Source organism: Periophthalmus magnuspinnatus, chromosome 18, assembly GCF_009829125.3.
Source record: "Periophthalmus magnuspinnatus isolate fPerMag1 chromosome 18, fPerMag1.2.pri, whole genome shotgun sequence".
In the NCBI taxonomy this organism is placed as follows: domain Eukaryota; kingdom Metazoa; phylum Chordata; class Actinopteri; order Gobiiformes; family Gobiidae; genus Periophthalmus; species Periophthalmus magnuspinnatus.
In genome coordinates, this window is record NC_047143.1 from 24268547 (window position 1) to 24286536 (window position 17990).

General features: G+C 40.7%; 1 protein-coding gene across 1 annotated transcript in view; it reads right to left on the bottom strand.

Annotated features, from left to right (window-relative positions):
• The window catches only part of LOC117386095 (collagen alpha-1(XXV) chain), a 271389-nt gene that overhangs the window by 56807 nt on the left and 196592 nt on the right, over positions 1–17990 (bottom strand). Inside the window, exons 7-9 of the mRNA XM_055229087.1 lie at positions 6773–6844; positions 5979–6095; positions 3870–3905 (exon numbers count right to left, since the gene is read on the bottom strand). Coding sequence (XP_055085062.1) covers positions 3870–3905; positions 5979–6095; positions 6773–6844 — 225 coding nt within the window. The remainder of the gene's footprint in view (positions 1–3869; positions 3906–5978; positions 6096–6772; positions 6845–17990) is intronic.

Consider the following 17990-nt stretch of genomic DNA (forward strand, 5'->3'; position numbering starts at 1 on the left):
GAGAGAGACAAAGAGTGGAAGAGGGGGGAAGAGGGGGAAAAAGGAAGGAGAGAAAAAGAGGGGGGAGAGCGAGAGAGAAAGCAAAAGAGGGAGAGAAAGAGAGAGACAAACAGGGAGAGGGGGGAGAGAGAAAGAGGGAGAGAGAGAAAAAGAGAGAGAGAAGGGGGGAGGGAAAGCAGGAGAGAGAAAGAGAGAGACAAAGAGTGTGAGAGGGGGGAAGAGGGGGAAAGAGGAAGGAGAGAAAAAGAGGGGGGAGAGCGAGAGAGAAAGCAAAAGAGGGAGAGAAAGAGAGAGACAAACAGCGAGGGGGGGAGAGAAAGAGAAAGAGGGAGGAAAGAAAAAGAGAGAGAGAAGGGGGAGAGAAAGAGGGAGAGAAAGAGAGAGCAAAGTGGGAAAGAAAGAGGGAGAGAAAAAGAGGGGGGAGGGGAACAGAGAGAAAGAGAGAGAGGAAGAGAGAGAGAAAGAGGGAGAGAGGGGGAAAGAGAAAGAGGAAGTCAAAGAAGGAGAGGGAGGGGGGAAGGAAAGAGAAAAAGGGAGAGTAAGAGGGAGAGAGAAAGAGGAATCGAGAAAGGGGGAAGAGAGAGAAAGAGAGAGATGGGGAAGAGAGAGAAAGAGGAGAGAGAGAAAAAGAGAAAGAGGGAGAGAGAGAAAAAAAGAGAGTGGGGAAGAGAGAGAAAGAGGGGGAGAGAGGAGAAAGAGAGAGAAAGAGGAAGAGAGAGAGAGAAGGGGGAATAGCAAGACAAAGAGGGAGAGAGAGAAAAAGCGGGAGAGGGGGTAAAGACAGAGAAAAGCGAGAGAGAGAGAGAGAGAGAGAGGGGGGGGGGACGAGCACCTGCATCCTCTGCAGATCCGTCTGCAGATTAGCCCTGACAACAGGGATGTGAGTGAGACGAGACTGGAGACACATCAGATGAGAAAACTCGACCACAGTGACTCCCACTACTCCCACTACTATGACAAGTACTACAACTACTGCGCTAAGTGCTAGTACTGCTGGAGAGGAACGCCAGATGTAGCAGAGGAAGGCAAAGTAATGAAAATGACATGCTAATGCTAATGCTACTACTATGACCATTACTCTCAGATGTCTCCCACTGGAGTCGACACTGAAAATAATGTACAATCAAACTGTGGAGTGTTTTTTTACACAGATACAACTACTACTGCTACTACAGTTAATGTTTTTATTACTACTATGATTATTTTAAAGGCAATTACTACAACTACTGCTACTGTTACTGGTTCTATTATTACTACTCCTGTTACTATTACTGTAGAATGTACAGTAGCACGCTAGCTCTCTGCGTCTCAAAGCAGTCAGTTTTATTAAAATCAAAGTGAACAACTTATTAAAATTCTAATTAATTAAAATAAAGACTACTCTATTATTTTTATATGTAGATTATTTCAGTTTGTGTTGTTTTAATATTTATTACCGCTCAAAACTAGCATTAGCATTAGCATTGAGGCACAAACATGTCTCTTTCTAAACACAGACGTATCCCTGATGAAGTATTCGTTTTATTTGTGTAGTTTTTAACATGTTGTCAGTGACATCCATGCACAGCTCCCTGTCCACTGTCTGAGCTTTAAATATTTATTCATTTTAGCGTGACAGGAAGTAGTGATGCTAACAGTGAGGTTGAGTGCACTACTGAGCATAAAGCCTATAAATACTACTACTATTACTACTACTCCTACATCAAACTAATTCTGAAACACTTTAACTCACTACAACTTCCAGTCCATCCATCACGATTAGCCTATTCCAGCTGCTACGACCGCTACGGATGAAGTAACTTGTACTATTACAACATAAAATAACATTACAGTTATTTTCTATCAAAAGTTTCAGTCATGTTGTTGTTTTTTTTTGTTCCCGCTTCTCAACTTTCTCTGACCCATCGAATACCAGAGCGCCCGGCCTCAAAGATGAACGTTTGCTATCACCTTTTAGCTAGCTTCACATATACAACCTTCCCCGCTGCCCCTGTCAAAATATACAAGTGTTTTTGGCCTGTCACGCTCTCCGTCCTCCGCCTCCTGTGGAATTTTGGCTTTCCTGATTCGTTGTAGGTTTTACGAGGAAACTTTAATCAACTTCTTTATTTGCCGACTACCACAAACCTCGTCTCCAGTTGCTGCAGATGGAACAGCTCCGCACCAAACGCCGCCACGCTTGGGTTTGTTAAAGAAAACAATCGAAATTTTTGGAACATGTGACAAAACGTGGCATTAATATATATTTAAAAGCGAGCAGCAGCACCCGGACGACTTTAAACGTGACATTATTAAGCGCGTTGACGATTATTGATTTGAGATTTGGTTAAATAAATAAAAAAACGCCTGAGAAACAGCAGACCCGCCGTGACATTATTTCACAAATTAGAATATAGTTTTAGTAACCGTATTGAATTAAGGTCATGAACAAAGAGAACAATCAATCTCCCACAAGACCGCAGTGGGATGTGAGTGGCAGACTATGACTAATTCATTTTGGGTTGTGGTTTCGTTCAGTAGTCGCTACATGAAATCCCTCACAGTGTTTTTTTAAATATCAGATGCCCTTCCACACCATTTCTCTCCATATATCACTACGCAAATACGGTTGGAGATGTTTGGCATGACTTATCGCCTTCCCAAAACAAGCGCTAGCCAATTATTTTGAGGTTTGATTACGAAAAACACGCATTAACCTTTTGCTAAGTATGTCAAAGTACTATTTGTATTAGCTAGTTGCGGCCAAACCTCATTGTCAAAGCCTGATTTCGTCAAAACGCGAGAAGCTAAGCAGGGCTGGGCCTGGTTAGGACTTGGATGGGAGACCGCAGGGAATACCAGGTGCCACAGTGGGGCGCCAGTGGGGAAAACGGTCCTTGTTTGTTTAGGCAAGACACTTCACCCACGTTGTGTAGAGGCGGAAATCACAGGAAAAATAGCGAATTATGGTGAAAACTGTTTATATATCAGAATGGGTACAGTATCTACACAGTTAATCATAATAATATAGTTGTTGAATTAAGTGTCGTTACAACTTTTTTCAAAGGATAGTTCAAATTTAGACTGATTTAGATTTATTGTCCCCCCTGCTAGACCAAATTGAGAGTTTCACCCCTGATGTTGCGCAGATTGGCCGCCTCGCTTCTGTCAGTGAATGAATAATCTATGAAACTGTAAAGCGTCTGGAAAAAATGGATATGATGACGACTTTATTATTATTATTAGTTATCAAAATGACTATTATGACTGAGAGCACAGAGCATATTCATTCATTGACGACAGTTTCCACTCTTGGGTTGAGGGGGCGGGTTGAGGGGTGGGTTGAGGAGGTGGGGGCTGGGGTCTTACAATGACCTAATGTTTTATTATTGAGCAGATAAAATGAATGAATGAGTGAACTAGTTTTGACATTCAGTTTCAGGGTTGAGTCTGGCTTCTCTTTTGTTTATTTTTTCCTTTTCCTTTCTTCCCTTTTTTCTTCATTTTCTTTCTTCCTTCTGTCCTTTCTCCTTTTGTTTTGTTTTTTTTCTTTTCTCTTTTTTTTGTAATACGAACATTTAAGACCAAAACAACGAGTCTGACAGCAGCACTCACAAAGAGATGAGCCACAGCTTTTCAATAGAAAGTGAATCGGAGCCAGAGACGATGGAGCTGGTAGCGCGCTAATGCTAACTTCCTGTTTAGAACGCAGCAGCTAGCGTTTTAGTTATGTCCATTTACATATACAGCCTAAGTTTACGTCATCTCTAGTTAGAAAGTTGATGATTTAACGTGGAAACAACATCAAAAATAAATAATTGCAGATAAAACATTTACATCAAACCCTTTTATAAATATAATAGTGTTTTAAACGAAAACAGAGGACTCACCGAAGGCCCGGATTCTCCTGGATGTCCTGGATCACCCTGCAGAAAAAAAACTCAATTAGTTTAACATCGTTCCAACAGTCTCGCATGACTTGTAGATTCATTGCAAACCATGTTCATAAAAGTTCGCCCTAAATTTCTGGTGAGAAGTGAATTTTCCACATTACGGTTGCACAGTGCTTCTTAAGTCCTTCTGTTGCTAATGCGCTACACGAGGCGCCGGTGCCAAGTGGGGCTTAGAACTGACAGCCTCATGCATAGAGTTAGCTGCAGGCAGTTATCAAGCTACGCCACCTGCACTATTCCCCGCTGCTGTCTGCGTACAAAAAAACTCAACAAAGACATCAATATGGAAGAAACTGCACACAATAGGTACTGTGGAATGGGTACACAAAAAGTACTGCCACCTCCAAATGTGTTGAACTGCAAACAGAGCTATAAATAATAAACAAATTAGCAAAAACGAATAGGATATGTTCTCGTGACATCAAAACGTTCTCGTCTAAAGGGGAATTTCTCGTTTAGATTTCTTTATCTGGGTCTTCGTTAATATCTCTGTGATTGCTTTTAAGCGTGTTCACATGAAACGAAAACTAGCACAAAGTTCAAACACAAAGTTAGCGTAAATAAATGAAAGTGAAGTCGTTTTATTCCACCGCTGAGATTAAGTTTGACCCGATCTTTAAAGAGTCATTTTACCCTGTTTTCTGATCTGTTTTAATGTCGTTTCCTCGTCAAAAACAGACCTGGAGTTGTGTTTTGTTTAAGATTCAAACCCTGCGTATTTAGGCTGCGTTCTTCTTCCAAACGGAAAACGCTCTGTTCCACCTTGTGATGTCATCGTGTGGTGATACAGGAAGTGCTCCGCTGTGTTTTTAAACTCCACACACCTTCACTAGAATCATTTCGATAAGTTCAGCCCTGGAATTGCCAATTTCTACTGAACGAAAGGTAAAAGGAGCTGTTAACTTGAAAACTACCACTTCATGACATCACAAGGTGGAACAGAGCGTTTTGAGGTTTGGAGATGTAGACAGACTAATAATAAAGGGTTACTGAAACATGTGTGAATGAAATAAAACTCAACTCCAGGTATGTTTTTGAGGAGGTAACGACATTATAACACGGCTAAAAGTTCAACAACAGTCAATTTGTGTGACCTTTAACAAATGATAAGTTTATTTGAATAGGAGTCTAAACTGGACGTCCCATAGAGTTTTATTTGCCCCTGTCCTCCATCTGAAGCATGAGATTGTCAAATTATATAAAACAACCTTTACATTCATGTTCCATTACGATGTATTTTTGGGAATATCTCAAAATGGCTCAAATAAATTATAGTCGTTTTCCGCATTTTGGGCCAAATCTCTTATCTTCACTTTGTTGATTCCTTGATTAAATGTATCTAATTTTATCCCACTACAGTCTCACATTCTCCAGTCTCAGCATGTTTTCTTTCTGTGTGTGATTTACAACATGGAAATGAAGTATGTGAAGATGTAAGGCCTCCAACAAGTACAGTTTAATTTCTTGGAAAAACAAACAAACTATTTTAACGCTTTTCAGGCAGCCACTGGAAGAGCTGGGAACTAAATCCATCAGTGAGTTGGAAGCGAGCTGATAAACAGCACTTAATATTTTTGCACACACAGTGAGATCTGCCAAGACAATAAAGATCAGCTGCAACCAATGAAGAGTTTATGGCTCGGAGTAATTGACAGGCCCGTTCTGTTTGGTCTCTCTCACACAGGCACAGCACACACACATCACACACTGCCAACGACAGAAGAAGTGGAAAATGTTACATCATCATAAAAAACAACCACACAAACATAAATACAGTGAGGATGCTCCTGTTTAGCTCCTGATGATGCGGCGCTTCACTGAGGTGGAAGTTTGTTATAATGAGACTAAACTCAGCAGGTTTTGAGTTCATCTGAATAACATTTACACAAATACACAAGTAAGAGCATTGAATCATGCTTTATATAAGAAATTATGTTTTTGAAATAAAAATCCCCTTAATGAACTGGGCTCCAGTCTCAGAAGTATATTCACTCCATGTTTGAACTGACAGTTGGATCGATGTGTATTGATTTAACCTGCACTTACTGGCAGACCAGGAACTCCTCGGGGTCCATCTTTGCCTGTGTCTCCTGGAGGCCCTCGGGGGCCCGGGGGCCCTGGTGGGCCGGGTGGTCCTGGTGGTCCGGCCTGCCCCTGATCTCCCTGCAGGGTGCAGACATTTAAACATGATTAGAGACTGATATTGTTGGACTCACTGAGACGTGAATCACAGCAGTTAAGAGTCATAATGAGAGCGCGTAGCTATGGGCTAGCGTCTAATGCTAGCATCTAATGCTAACATCTAATGTTAGCGTCTATTGCTAACGTCTAATGCTAGCGTCTAATGCTAGCCTCTAATGTGAGCGTGACTTATAGTTGACACTAAAACAATATAAATGCAATTGATCAGATTTAAGGCTGACAAGTTAATCTTATAAAATGCATGCAATCCAAAATAGATTTAATGAGCTCAACAGAGGCTGTAAAGGACTGAGTGCTGAACAGAAAAGGTGCATTTGTCAAACTAAGTGTACAGCACTAAGCCAAAACACACAGAGTGTGTGGGCCATTAATATAGTGCACGTAATGATGAATATTAAAACTAAACATTAGTATCAGAAAAACAGAACCATGTGCCAGGGAAATACATGACACAGCCTTTATAATGTAAGTCTAACGTCATGATTCTACAGAGAAGAGAGAGTGAGAGAGTGAGAGAGTGAGAGAGTGAGAGAGTGAGAGAGTCTGAGAGTGTGAGAGTGTCTGAGGTCTGAGGTCTGAGGCCTCGTGCACACGGCCTCACGGCAGAAGAACAGGTGAACACAACACACAGGCACTACCTTAATGAGCCGCCGCTTTATGAGCTGCTGATCAGCGGAAAGAAAGCCATGATTGATCTTAGGGAAGACCATCTGATCAGGTGTGAGGTCAAAGGTCGTAGGTCAGAGGTGAGAGAAGAAGCATGAGGTCCCGGAAGAAAAAGGAGGAAGCAAAGGAAACAGAGAAAGTTTGTTAAAGACTTTTCAGGAGGACTGCAACAGCGCTTTCACACAGATCCACACTTTTCCACCAATGAGGCGGTTAACTGAGGAAGTTTGGACTTATTTTTTGGCATTAAAACCCATAATTACCACCTCAGGGGTGCGAGGGCGCCACAGCTGACTCGCGGTCCCCAGAAAAATGTGCATTTCTCTGGTTTGTGAAAGCGCTGTTGACATCACGGAGCTGCTAAGTCCCACCCGGGAGCAGCACACACTGTCCGACCCTGGAGTTGAGGTTAATTTCCAGCCTTGTTCCTGTCAGTGCCTGCATTACTCTGCTACTGTCCATTGGTAAAGACTGGCTTCATCCATCGCTGTAATAATCCAGAGGGTCAGATTGGTGGTAGAGGGATTTGTGGTGAGCTGTGGGCACGAGCTGCAGAAAAAACACTGCCACTTCAGTTCTTCCCATTCAAGTTCCTTCCACTCGTTTATTCATTTATTTACCCCAGACAGAACAAGATTTTTGTACGCTTTTGTGTACGTTAGCTCGATACAAGTGAATTTCTCTACTGTGAAATCAATATTATCTTATCTTACTTAATTTAAAGACAACTTTGGAGGGAAACCAAACCCAAGGCCTGTCACAATAATTACTCTAGCGACTTATCGTTCAGGATATACTACACGAACAGTACTTTTTTAGACTCAAGAGTTCAAATTTCTTGGCGCTTTTGGGTACATTTTCTTCGTTTTATGTAGTTTTAGACTTTTATGATGGCATTTGAGTTGTCGATGGTCCAATATTTAACTTACATGACACATTATTAACACTAGAACTGACTCTTTTATTATTTAATTGCACTATTTATAAATCGTTCACCACATTACGTTTAAAATAATTCACTTAGAAAAGGGTTTACCGTGAGTATCCTATCGTGGAACTGATATAAATTCATTTCAATATCATCGTTTAACCATGATATTTCCAGAATAAATATATCACACTTCAAAATATGTTATCGTGACAGGCTAAACTGAAGAAAAAAAACAAACGTGATAAAGATATTGTGACGGAAATGGAAGATTTTTGCCAATGACTTTATAGCTGTTCATTATATGTCAAACTCAGGCCTGGGGGCATAATCTGGCCCGCAATGTAATTTTATTTGGCCCGTGAGATTATGCCAGATGTGCATTAGTGCTGGTCTGCTGGTATATAGTGCATGCACCACTGATACTACAAATCCCAGAATGCTTTGCTTGTACGCTGGTGTGTAGTCGAGACGGTAAACGCCCCTCCTTTTCTGTTGATTCATTAGCGACCAAGCTACTAGTCAAATCCACCAAATTAATTACTACAGAGACAGACATAATTTATTTTATTGATTTAAATAAGAAATGAAAACTACTGATGTGCCTTTTATTTCACATTTGATGTCTCTCTGTTTGTAATATCAAGCTTGAGTTGTTCCAGATTTTGTGTCTAAGCAAATCTGAAACAACTCAAGCAAAATCCATATGAAAAGATTAAACATTACACATCAGGTGCAGTCAATTTTTTAATAAATATTTAGTCTGGCTGTGAATTTGTCTCTGTGCTGGCCTGTGAACAGGGACATAGGGTCTCAAAGGGAGGAGCTGGAGGACATGTCTGGGGTGTGGGAAGTCTGGGAGTCCCTGCTTAGCCTGCAGCCTCTGTGACCCAGCCCCGGATAAGTGGAAGAAAATCGATGGATTGACTTTAAATCGATTTGTAGTTTAATTTTTCTATACAATGACTGAATTATAAAGCTGGTTGTGCTCAACTTTTGCCCAGATTTGCCCCAAAAATCTATAAAAAACTTCAACATTTTTTTTCCACCAGGCATCAGAGGAGTATCGTAGGACAGTTCTGTGCTCCTAGCTTGTGCCGCTAACGGGTCGGACCCAACAGCCAAGCTCCACCGCCACCACAAACCTTAACAGTCAGGATCTGATTGCTGTGCAAAGCAGCCAACGTAGGCAGCCCAGGCAATCCCTGAGGACAACAAACACACAAAACGCACAACACAAGCAAAAAAAAACATAAAAAAACGGGACGAAAACCTGTAACGAACTGGGAGTTTCAGAATTAGCATGGGTTAAACGGGGTAACACAGACTTAAACAAATTACCGTGGGTCAAAACGACAACGTGAACATAAACGTAGAACAAGGCGACCGTTTATGTCGACTTTGTCCAAGTTTACAGCGTGGCGTTGTGCTCAGCTCGGAGACAAGTGAAGCATTTCCTGTTGTTTTCTCTCCAATAAACAACAGAAGGGGGCGATGGTTATCATGAAACGACTTAAACGTACCAGCAATTTAGAGTTTTTGAAGACATAATTCACCCAAGACATTTCCTGGGAATTCAATTAAACGTTTTTACCAATCGTCGCGGTGACAGATGTGATCTAACCGCCGAGAAAGTACAATGACATAAGGATTGGGTAGATGGTTTATAGATAGATGCCAGACTTAAAACAAACTTTCTTTCGGTTCTTTCTATTCAATTGGTATAGCGTTTCGCCCGAGTCCAAATCTTTGACTTATTTTTACGACCACAACGCCACACGCTTTGTAAATCTCTTCATCTTAACAGCTAAATGCATGCATGAAAAAGGCTGGAGAGCAGAAACACACAGATTGGGTCCAAGTTTTCTTTGTTTACGTTACAACTCCAATTTCAGATGCCATTACACCTGAATAAACCAAAGGACGCGTTTCTCCCAAGACTGGCACACGAACATAAACACTCCCCGATAGCATCTACCCGTTCCAGAACAGGGCCCGGTGCCATCCGAGGAGAATTCAAAAAGCACAAATGGATAAAATTGATGGCTTTCAGAGCGGACGGGCTTACTCTGCAGACAATAGTCATACCAGGGAACTCAGTGAAATATTTCGACAGTAATTTACAACCTCAAAAACCAAAAGCAGCCAGTTTTATGGTAGAAGACAATGCACAGCAGAAAACAAATGGGATACGCACCAGTAAGTCATTTGTGAATTTTTCTGGTTGTGTTTGGCAGTAAACAGTGCAGCCAGTTGAAAGTATTTGGGCTCGTTTCCCATGTTAGATGATTTATCTAATGTGAAAAATCGATGAATAAGACAAGAAACCCAGACGAAAACGAGGAAATCAGATCGTACGCTGGATGTTTAGCTCCACAAACACGGCTCGGACATGTCTCGATTAAAGGTGCGCTGTGGGACTTCGCTGGTGGAGGGTTTGGCACCTGCTTTGTCGCCATGGAGATGTTTTTTGGAGTTTGATATGGTTTTATTTGAGCAGGGGCAGTGCACAACAATATATGAACCAAGACAGAAGTCACAGGAGAGATGCTGGTGCAGGTTATAGTGTGAAAGCAAACGCACAACTGAGCAGGAGGAAATACACACAATAGAGTCAATGTGAGGAGAGAAAATGAAATGAAAGGATTGTTCAAATACTGTTCTGAAAACAACAAACACATAAACACATGAACTCACACACTTCTCTTAACACCTCCACCCTCCAATAAAGTCCTTTGTATACACACACACACACACCCCAACATATATACACACACACATATACACACACGCATATATACACACACACAAACATATACACACACACACATATATACACACACACAAACATATATACACACACACACATATATATATACACATACACACACACATATATACACACACACAAACATATATATACACACACACTATATATATATATATACATACGCAGGCACACCCACACACACATACATACACACACAGGCCCACAAACACACACAGGTACGCAGACACATGTATACACACACGCACATATACACACCCAGACGCACACCCATTCACACACACACACGCAGTCACACACAGGAACACACACATACGCACATGCACACACTTGCACACAGGCACACACACACACAAACACACACATACACAAACGCACACACATCCTACTGTTGGTTCAAATCACATTCATCTCTAAACTCATTAAACTCACTAAACTTGGCCTTAGGTCTGATTCACACCTGGACGTCTGCACCGAGGTCCAAACTTAGAAAGTGTTGTATTATTTTCTTTAGTTTCCTGGACTTTTGGTTTCACACGACCTCCCACAAATTCGGCCTATCGGACTTTCCCTGGCGCCGTCTCTCCTGTCAACGTGCGCTCGCTTCGTTAACGCGGAGCATAGAGGAGCTGCATCGTTTTTTTTCCTTGAAGGTGATTGGCTAAAGTCTGAAGCAGCGTTAGACGGACGTGAAGAGTTAGCTAACATTTTATGGGTTTAGCGCCGACGCTTTTTTTGTACGAGCAAATGCGGCGATACAAGTGGATTATATGGATATGTCATGTTTTGGCTACTCGCTGTGACTGAATTTAAAGCAGACGAAAACAATGGATGCGCCGTGTGTGTGTGTAAGTGTCGTGTGTGTGCGTCCAGTGTGTGTTGCGCGGTGAGGACAGTAGTTCAGGGCAGTGCTGTCATGTGTTTGTTATGTTCTTATATCACCGTGCGTTTGGTACGTGGGTCATTTTGGTTTATCGTCACAGTTTGAGAAGGAGAGTAGCTTAACTGACACTGATTGCGGACGTGCAGTTGATAATTTTAGGCTAAATAAGTCTTATCTTGAACCCAAACAAGCGGCAGGCTGTATTTTGGTTTGCAGTTATTTTGTCTGGAACCTTAACTTTGCAAATTTGACACTTGATGAAACCAAGAACTGTGTGCAGCTCTCCACCGTGTAAAGCAGCACAATACTCCACTTTACTGTAGTTTATAACACCACAGCCTCGTCTCTTTCTTTTCTGCTCTGGTTTCAGGCTCTGTTTTCGCCTGATCGAACACGTTTCTCTGCCTGGATTTGCTCCAAAAGTCCAAACCTTCACGTTCACAACCTGCACTGGACCAGACCTTGGACTTTAATCTATTTGTTTCTATATTTATTACTTAATCAAGTTACAAATATTGCATATGGATTTGCATAGACATGAAAAAAATACTGCTTAACTGTGTCTCTCCTGATAAACTGACATTTTAAGACAGTCATACCTTTTAATTTACTTTGCCACGGGCCACGTAAAATGATGTGGCGGGCCGAATTTGGTCCACGGGCCTTGAGTTTGACACATGTGGACTAGACCTTGGACCGGACCACCACCGAGACTGGAACTTTTACACAAACCAAAGCAACAGGAAAGTCCCAAACGTCTGGACCAAAGGTTACAAGTGTGAAAGCGCTCTGAGAGACACCCGAACCAAGTTACAGCTCAGATCTGTGGAGAGGTGACAAGGTATTTTTGAACAATAAAAACACCTAGTCTCAATTTTTTTTCATAGTTTGTCCGGGGGTGCGACTTATACTCAGATGCGACTTGTATGTGAAATTATTAAAGTATATAATTTCACATCTTTCACATGTACTACTCCTGAACCACTGAACATTTTTAATTTCAACATTACGGTAATTTAAAAGACATTTGAGAAAAACTGAACAAAAATTCCCCTAAAAGAAAATCCAATCTGTTGAGTCTGATGAGCCACGCGGGAGACTAAAGCGCAACTTCCTCCGGAGTTGGTGGAGTTGTGGAGACACCGAGGATGAAGAATTTATTTGGAGATCGAGGGTAAACTTGTTGCTTGTTTTTTCTGCTTTATTTATCTGTTTAACTGTTAATATCTTACGTTAACAAACCAGACAGTTCGTTGTTTATGTGTTACATTAGCAAACTGTACTGATATCCAGCCTGTTCTTCTCTATTTTATTGTTATTATTATAAATTGCCTTTAAAGATTTTGTTAAATAAATAGCCCCAAAAACGCGACTTATACTCCAGTGCGACTTATATATGTTTTTTCTTCATTATTTTGCATTTTTTGGCTGGTGCGACTTATACTCCAGAGCGACGTATAGTTCGGAAAATACAGTATAATTGAATAAATGTCATAGGCAAAGTAATATCATTCCCATGGAGACGATTAGATGCTGGACCCTCTTTCAGAAAAGTTACGTAGTGCAGCTTTATGGTCTTTTGGCTGGTGTTTAATCCCTCAGACATCAATTTATTGCAAGGCCTTAAACGTAACTCGACTTTAGCAATGCCGTGCTAACACATTTACGTGAACTTAGCGAATCCTCATGACCCAAAAGATCCACACGAGCTTTTTGATTTTTCTCTCATTTGCAACTGCGCTCTATCACAATCCAACTAATGATCCTTCTACAAACAGCCAGCATAAAAGAGCGCTGTGAATCCTTCGGGACCCCTTTTCTTTCAAGTCCCTCCAGTATCTGCTCCGTGGCCCGGGGCACGGGTTCGCCCTGTGCACTGGTGTCTATGTGTGAGAATGATAATGACAGTGCGGTTGATGGGGAATCCTAACCATTCACAGATTGCACTGTTTTGCTTTTCTCCTCCAGATCGGATGTGTGTTATTCGACAGGGCGGAGTCACGCGCACGGCCCGCAGCGAAAAAGTCACTGTAGTAAACAAAACGCCAGATACAGACGCAGGAACCTGGCCAAGTCGGCATCATCTTCCTCGACCGCGCCAAACGACCGCAGTCTCCCATCTAGCGACGCACACGCCGAACGCACATGGCTTTAATGTGTTTAGGAGACGACCAATACGTTCATTTGAAGCCTCAGTTTTGGCAAAAGAATCAACCGTCAAATTTATCTCCACCGAGTTTCATTTTAGAGCTTCTGATATCATCTGCAAACAATAAAAGACTAAAACGCGTCTTTGTTCGCAAGTCCAACATCAAATCCTGGAAATTGCATAATCCTCAGGTCTTTATCTTGGAGGGAAAATTGTTAAGTGATTAAATTTCGATGTACAGTAGCGTGCAGGAGGAAGGTTTTGAGCAAAGACATGCGGATCTATGTAAATAAATATAGAAATTGCTGTGAAAAATATTCAAAACTAAACACTTTGGGAAATTACCTCTGCCAAGGCGTTTGAATATCTGAAAAGAGATTACAATGCTGCAGTTTGTACTTGCAGATTATGTAGTTTCAGGGTGAGTAAACACGCACTAAACTACATCAAAATTGGGATTAAACTAGGATTAGGAATGGTAAAATCAAACTCTCTTTAAATGGAGAAACTAGAATCTTTTTTCCAATTTTTTTATATATATTTTTTTCCTTTATTTAATTTAATTTTTTTTCCATATTTTCTCCTTTTTTTCATTTTTTTATTTTTTATTTTTTTCCATTTTTTTCTCTTTTTTTCAAATTTTTTTGTTCATTTTTTCCATTTTTTTTTTTTTTTTTGGTCAGTTTGTTCTCTTAAACCGCAAGCTTCCACTAGAAAACAGAAGTGTCCACTCTGCATTGAAAGATAGTGTAATATTTAATTTAATCATCTTGCCTCCATAGAGTTATATGGGACATTGTAAATTCAAAGGCCATTTCCTCTCATAGGGACATAAAGATCACCCCATAAAGTCGCACCTACACACAGCAAACTTTACAATCTTGTACGTAACAAGAAAAGTAAAAGTACAGAAGGATTTTTTTGGACATGTAATTCCAAGTTTGATTTATTCAAGTTAAGAAACGCAGATGAAATTTGAATTTTTAGGCAAATTTTCAGTCATATCTAGTGTTTTTTTTAGTACTTAACATGTCACTAAAAAGAAGCAAGAGATTTAAACTTTGCTCTTTTCAGGTTTCTGCTTTAAATGTCCCAAAAGTGTTCGATTTTCGCCCATTTTTACATATAAAAAGCCTTTTTGTTATACGAAAACATGACATGATGAAAAACTTGTAATACGTTTTCTTCTTACCTTTACACGACTAAACTACAAAATAAATTTCAAATTGATACTTCGAAATTTAAGATTTTTTCCCATTCACCTGCAGTGTGTCTCGCCTTACGTAAAGACGCACTACGTAACTTTCTGTTGGAGGGTCCTTCACGTTCTTGTCTCCACGGAGGATTTATTGCTTCGCCTGGAACGTTTTGAACAGTGTCGCAGTTGTACGTGACGCAACCAAACCAAGTTACGGCGAAATCATGTTTTTTACGCAGAAAAACAGCTTTAATTCAAAAAACGCTACACACAGAAACACTTAAAGCCGTACAGTGGAACATTCCAGGCAGAGCAATAACATTCTAACTCGTACCCGCATTAGCATTCATCGCTAATGCCGGAAAACGTTATCAGAAAACGGCGTGAGCAGCTTTCCTCAAACAGATTCAAACTTTCGTAGAGTGTTACACAAGTCAAACCTCGCTTTGAAAAAAAACAACAAATTTTTATCCCGCATGAGCCCGTTTCCTCCGACTGACCCGAACTTGGTCTCAGTGCCATCCTTCACCCGGACCACACACCGCACTGTAATCACACAAACCCCCCTCGATCGTATCCCGCCAGAGGAACGCCAACGGTGGGAGCACATACGTTTGTCAAGACCAGTCGATTTATTATTTGTTGTTTGATTAACCTTTCACCGGGGGAGTTGAACTTTGACCTCTGGACCGGGGGGGGAAATAGATGACATGTGGCCAGCAGGCTGCACCGCGCTCTGCTCTGGGATGTTGGACGGTCCGTGTGGTCAGTCTTGAAGCGTTTATTCTTAAGACTTTCTCCGTTTCCACAGTGACGTTTTACTGATATAAAATGTGACCCGTTTTAGGATAAGTTTCAAAACGGTCGGTTCAAATATAAAGTAAATATTAGAATTTGTTCTGTCACTTTTAAAAATAGTGTTATTTTATTTTACATTTATTTATTTATTTATTTTATTTATTTTACTTTTATTTATTTATTTTACTTTTATTTATTTTTATTTATTTTACTTGTATTTATTTATTTTACTTTTATTTATTTTTATTTATTATATTTATTTATTTATTATATTTATTTATTATATTTATTTATTTATTATATTTTATTTTTATTTTTAGGATATGACTTTCTTCTCAAAATGATGTTTAATACATAAAACATGGAGAATATTGGGAAGCTCGGTTGGTAGAATGTTCGTTCATTGATCTGAAGGTTGGCGGTTCGAACCCCGCTCTCGATATAAGGTTGGCGGTGCGATTCCAGCTTCGACAAATGAATGGTGTTGTTGTGTACTTGGGCAAGACACTTAACCTATTTCCTCCCAGCGTCTGCGTGACTGTGTGAATGAATGTGTGAATGGGTGAGTGGTTTCCTGATCAGGTTGACGGTGCGATTCTAGCTCCCATAAATGAATGCTGTTGTTGTGTCCCTAGGCAAGACACTTAACCCACTCCCTCATTCCCTCCCTTACTGTACGAATGTATGAATGTGTGTGTGAATGGGTGAGTGTTTCCCTGATATAAAACGCTTTGAGTGCCTTAAAGGAGGAAAATCACTGTATAAAAATGTGGAAAAATGTGACTTTGACCATTTCCCAGCCTGAGATTCCCACATAACATCAGCGTCGGGCTAAAACCTCCACGTCGGTGCATCTTAGATTATCACAAATCATAAACCAAACACTCAAAATTGAACAAGATAAGAAACAATAACGGTGTGTAACGCAAGCTAATATAAAGAAGAAACCAGAGCGTTCCCATGAATAATACATGTTCTTCATTGAGACACAAATCCTAAAATAACCTTCAGAAAAACAGTGAGTGATATGTTTTCCAGCGTTACATCAAAACACAAATTGATGCCTCGTTTCTGCCACTTTGATCCGGAAAACGTTGGTTTGGATGGAGCCGTATTAATAGTTATGCCGACGATTGAACACATCTGGTCGAAGTAGCAAAAATAAGGAGCATTTGCAAGCAATATTATCCCGGCTATATACAAGAAACGTCTACGCTTTTCCAATCCTCCATCTGTTTACATGGGGCGTCGTTTGGCAGACGGCAGAGCTGGGAGGACACACTGGCTTGTTTACATGTTGTCCATATGGCTTTAATTGACTCTGCCTAGCCAATAGTGAGCATGAAATGAGCCAAACGAATGCGGCGCTCAAGGTCGCCCTGCGTTTCTCCTGTTATTATTTATTAAGGAAATCTCTCTAATGCCGTTCAGCCACACCGGCCAGCTAATGTAATGCGAAATGTCAATATGGCGTTTCTGCTAATATGATTTAGTGCAGACCGATCCTGTTTCGGAATGTTTTAGTGCTTTACATGGAGCTTGAAGGCAGTTTACGGAGTCTGAGTTATACGTGCATCTATGTGACTTTTCTGGTTGCCATGGAGATGTTATTTCTTCCTAAAAAAAAACCGCCTGTAAATTGAAATATTTCGGGGGACAATCGAGCGGGTGACCCTATCAGAAAAGTAGAGCATGGAAATATGATTTGAAATGGTTTTTGTACAGCGATTTTCCAACTCCAAGACGCCCAAATGCATTAAGTGTCTTGCCCAACGACACAACGACAGTGATCATCTGCGGGCGCCGGATCTGACCGTTCTACCAATGATGTTTACGTCAAACACGAGATTCGAACCGCCAACCTTCGGATCCATGGATAAACGCTCTACTGAACTCAACTGAGCTACTGTTGCCGCCCGGTAGTCGTCATAGCAACCAAAAGGTAAACAAAAGCTAAAGCTAACCTAATTTACGTAACTAATTAGCACGTGTATTTGTAAACAGCATGACTTTTTGGATTTTTGGACATTTTAAACTTTTTTTAACATCGTAAAAGTGAAATATTAGCTAAATAAATCCTCTCACCGACTTTTTTCATGTAAATATTTCAGTATTTAAGTGTAAAATATACAAGCAAGATGACACAATACATTTATTTGAAGTTTAACTCGCCCCAGTCCTGAAGCAAAACTAATATTAACATTCTTTTGAAACGTTCCATCTACAATTTACAATTATGACTCCTCTCCCTCCGCTCGTATGTGACAGTCTCGGTCCGTTAAGGCGATGTTGAAACGTCCAATTTATTTATTTACCCTGGAAGACAAATTGCCCTCTGCTGGCGACTGCTACAAGTCTTTCAGCCACGCCGGTGTTTCTGAGCTATAAATCACCCATCGGATAGAGACGGACGAGCCCATTTCACAGGTTAAAAGGGTACAAATTA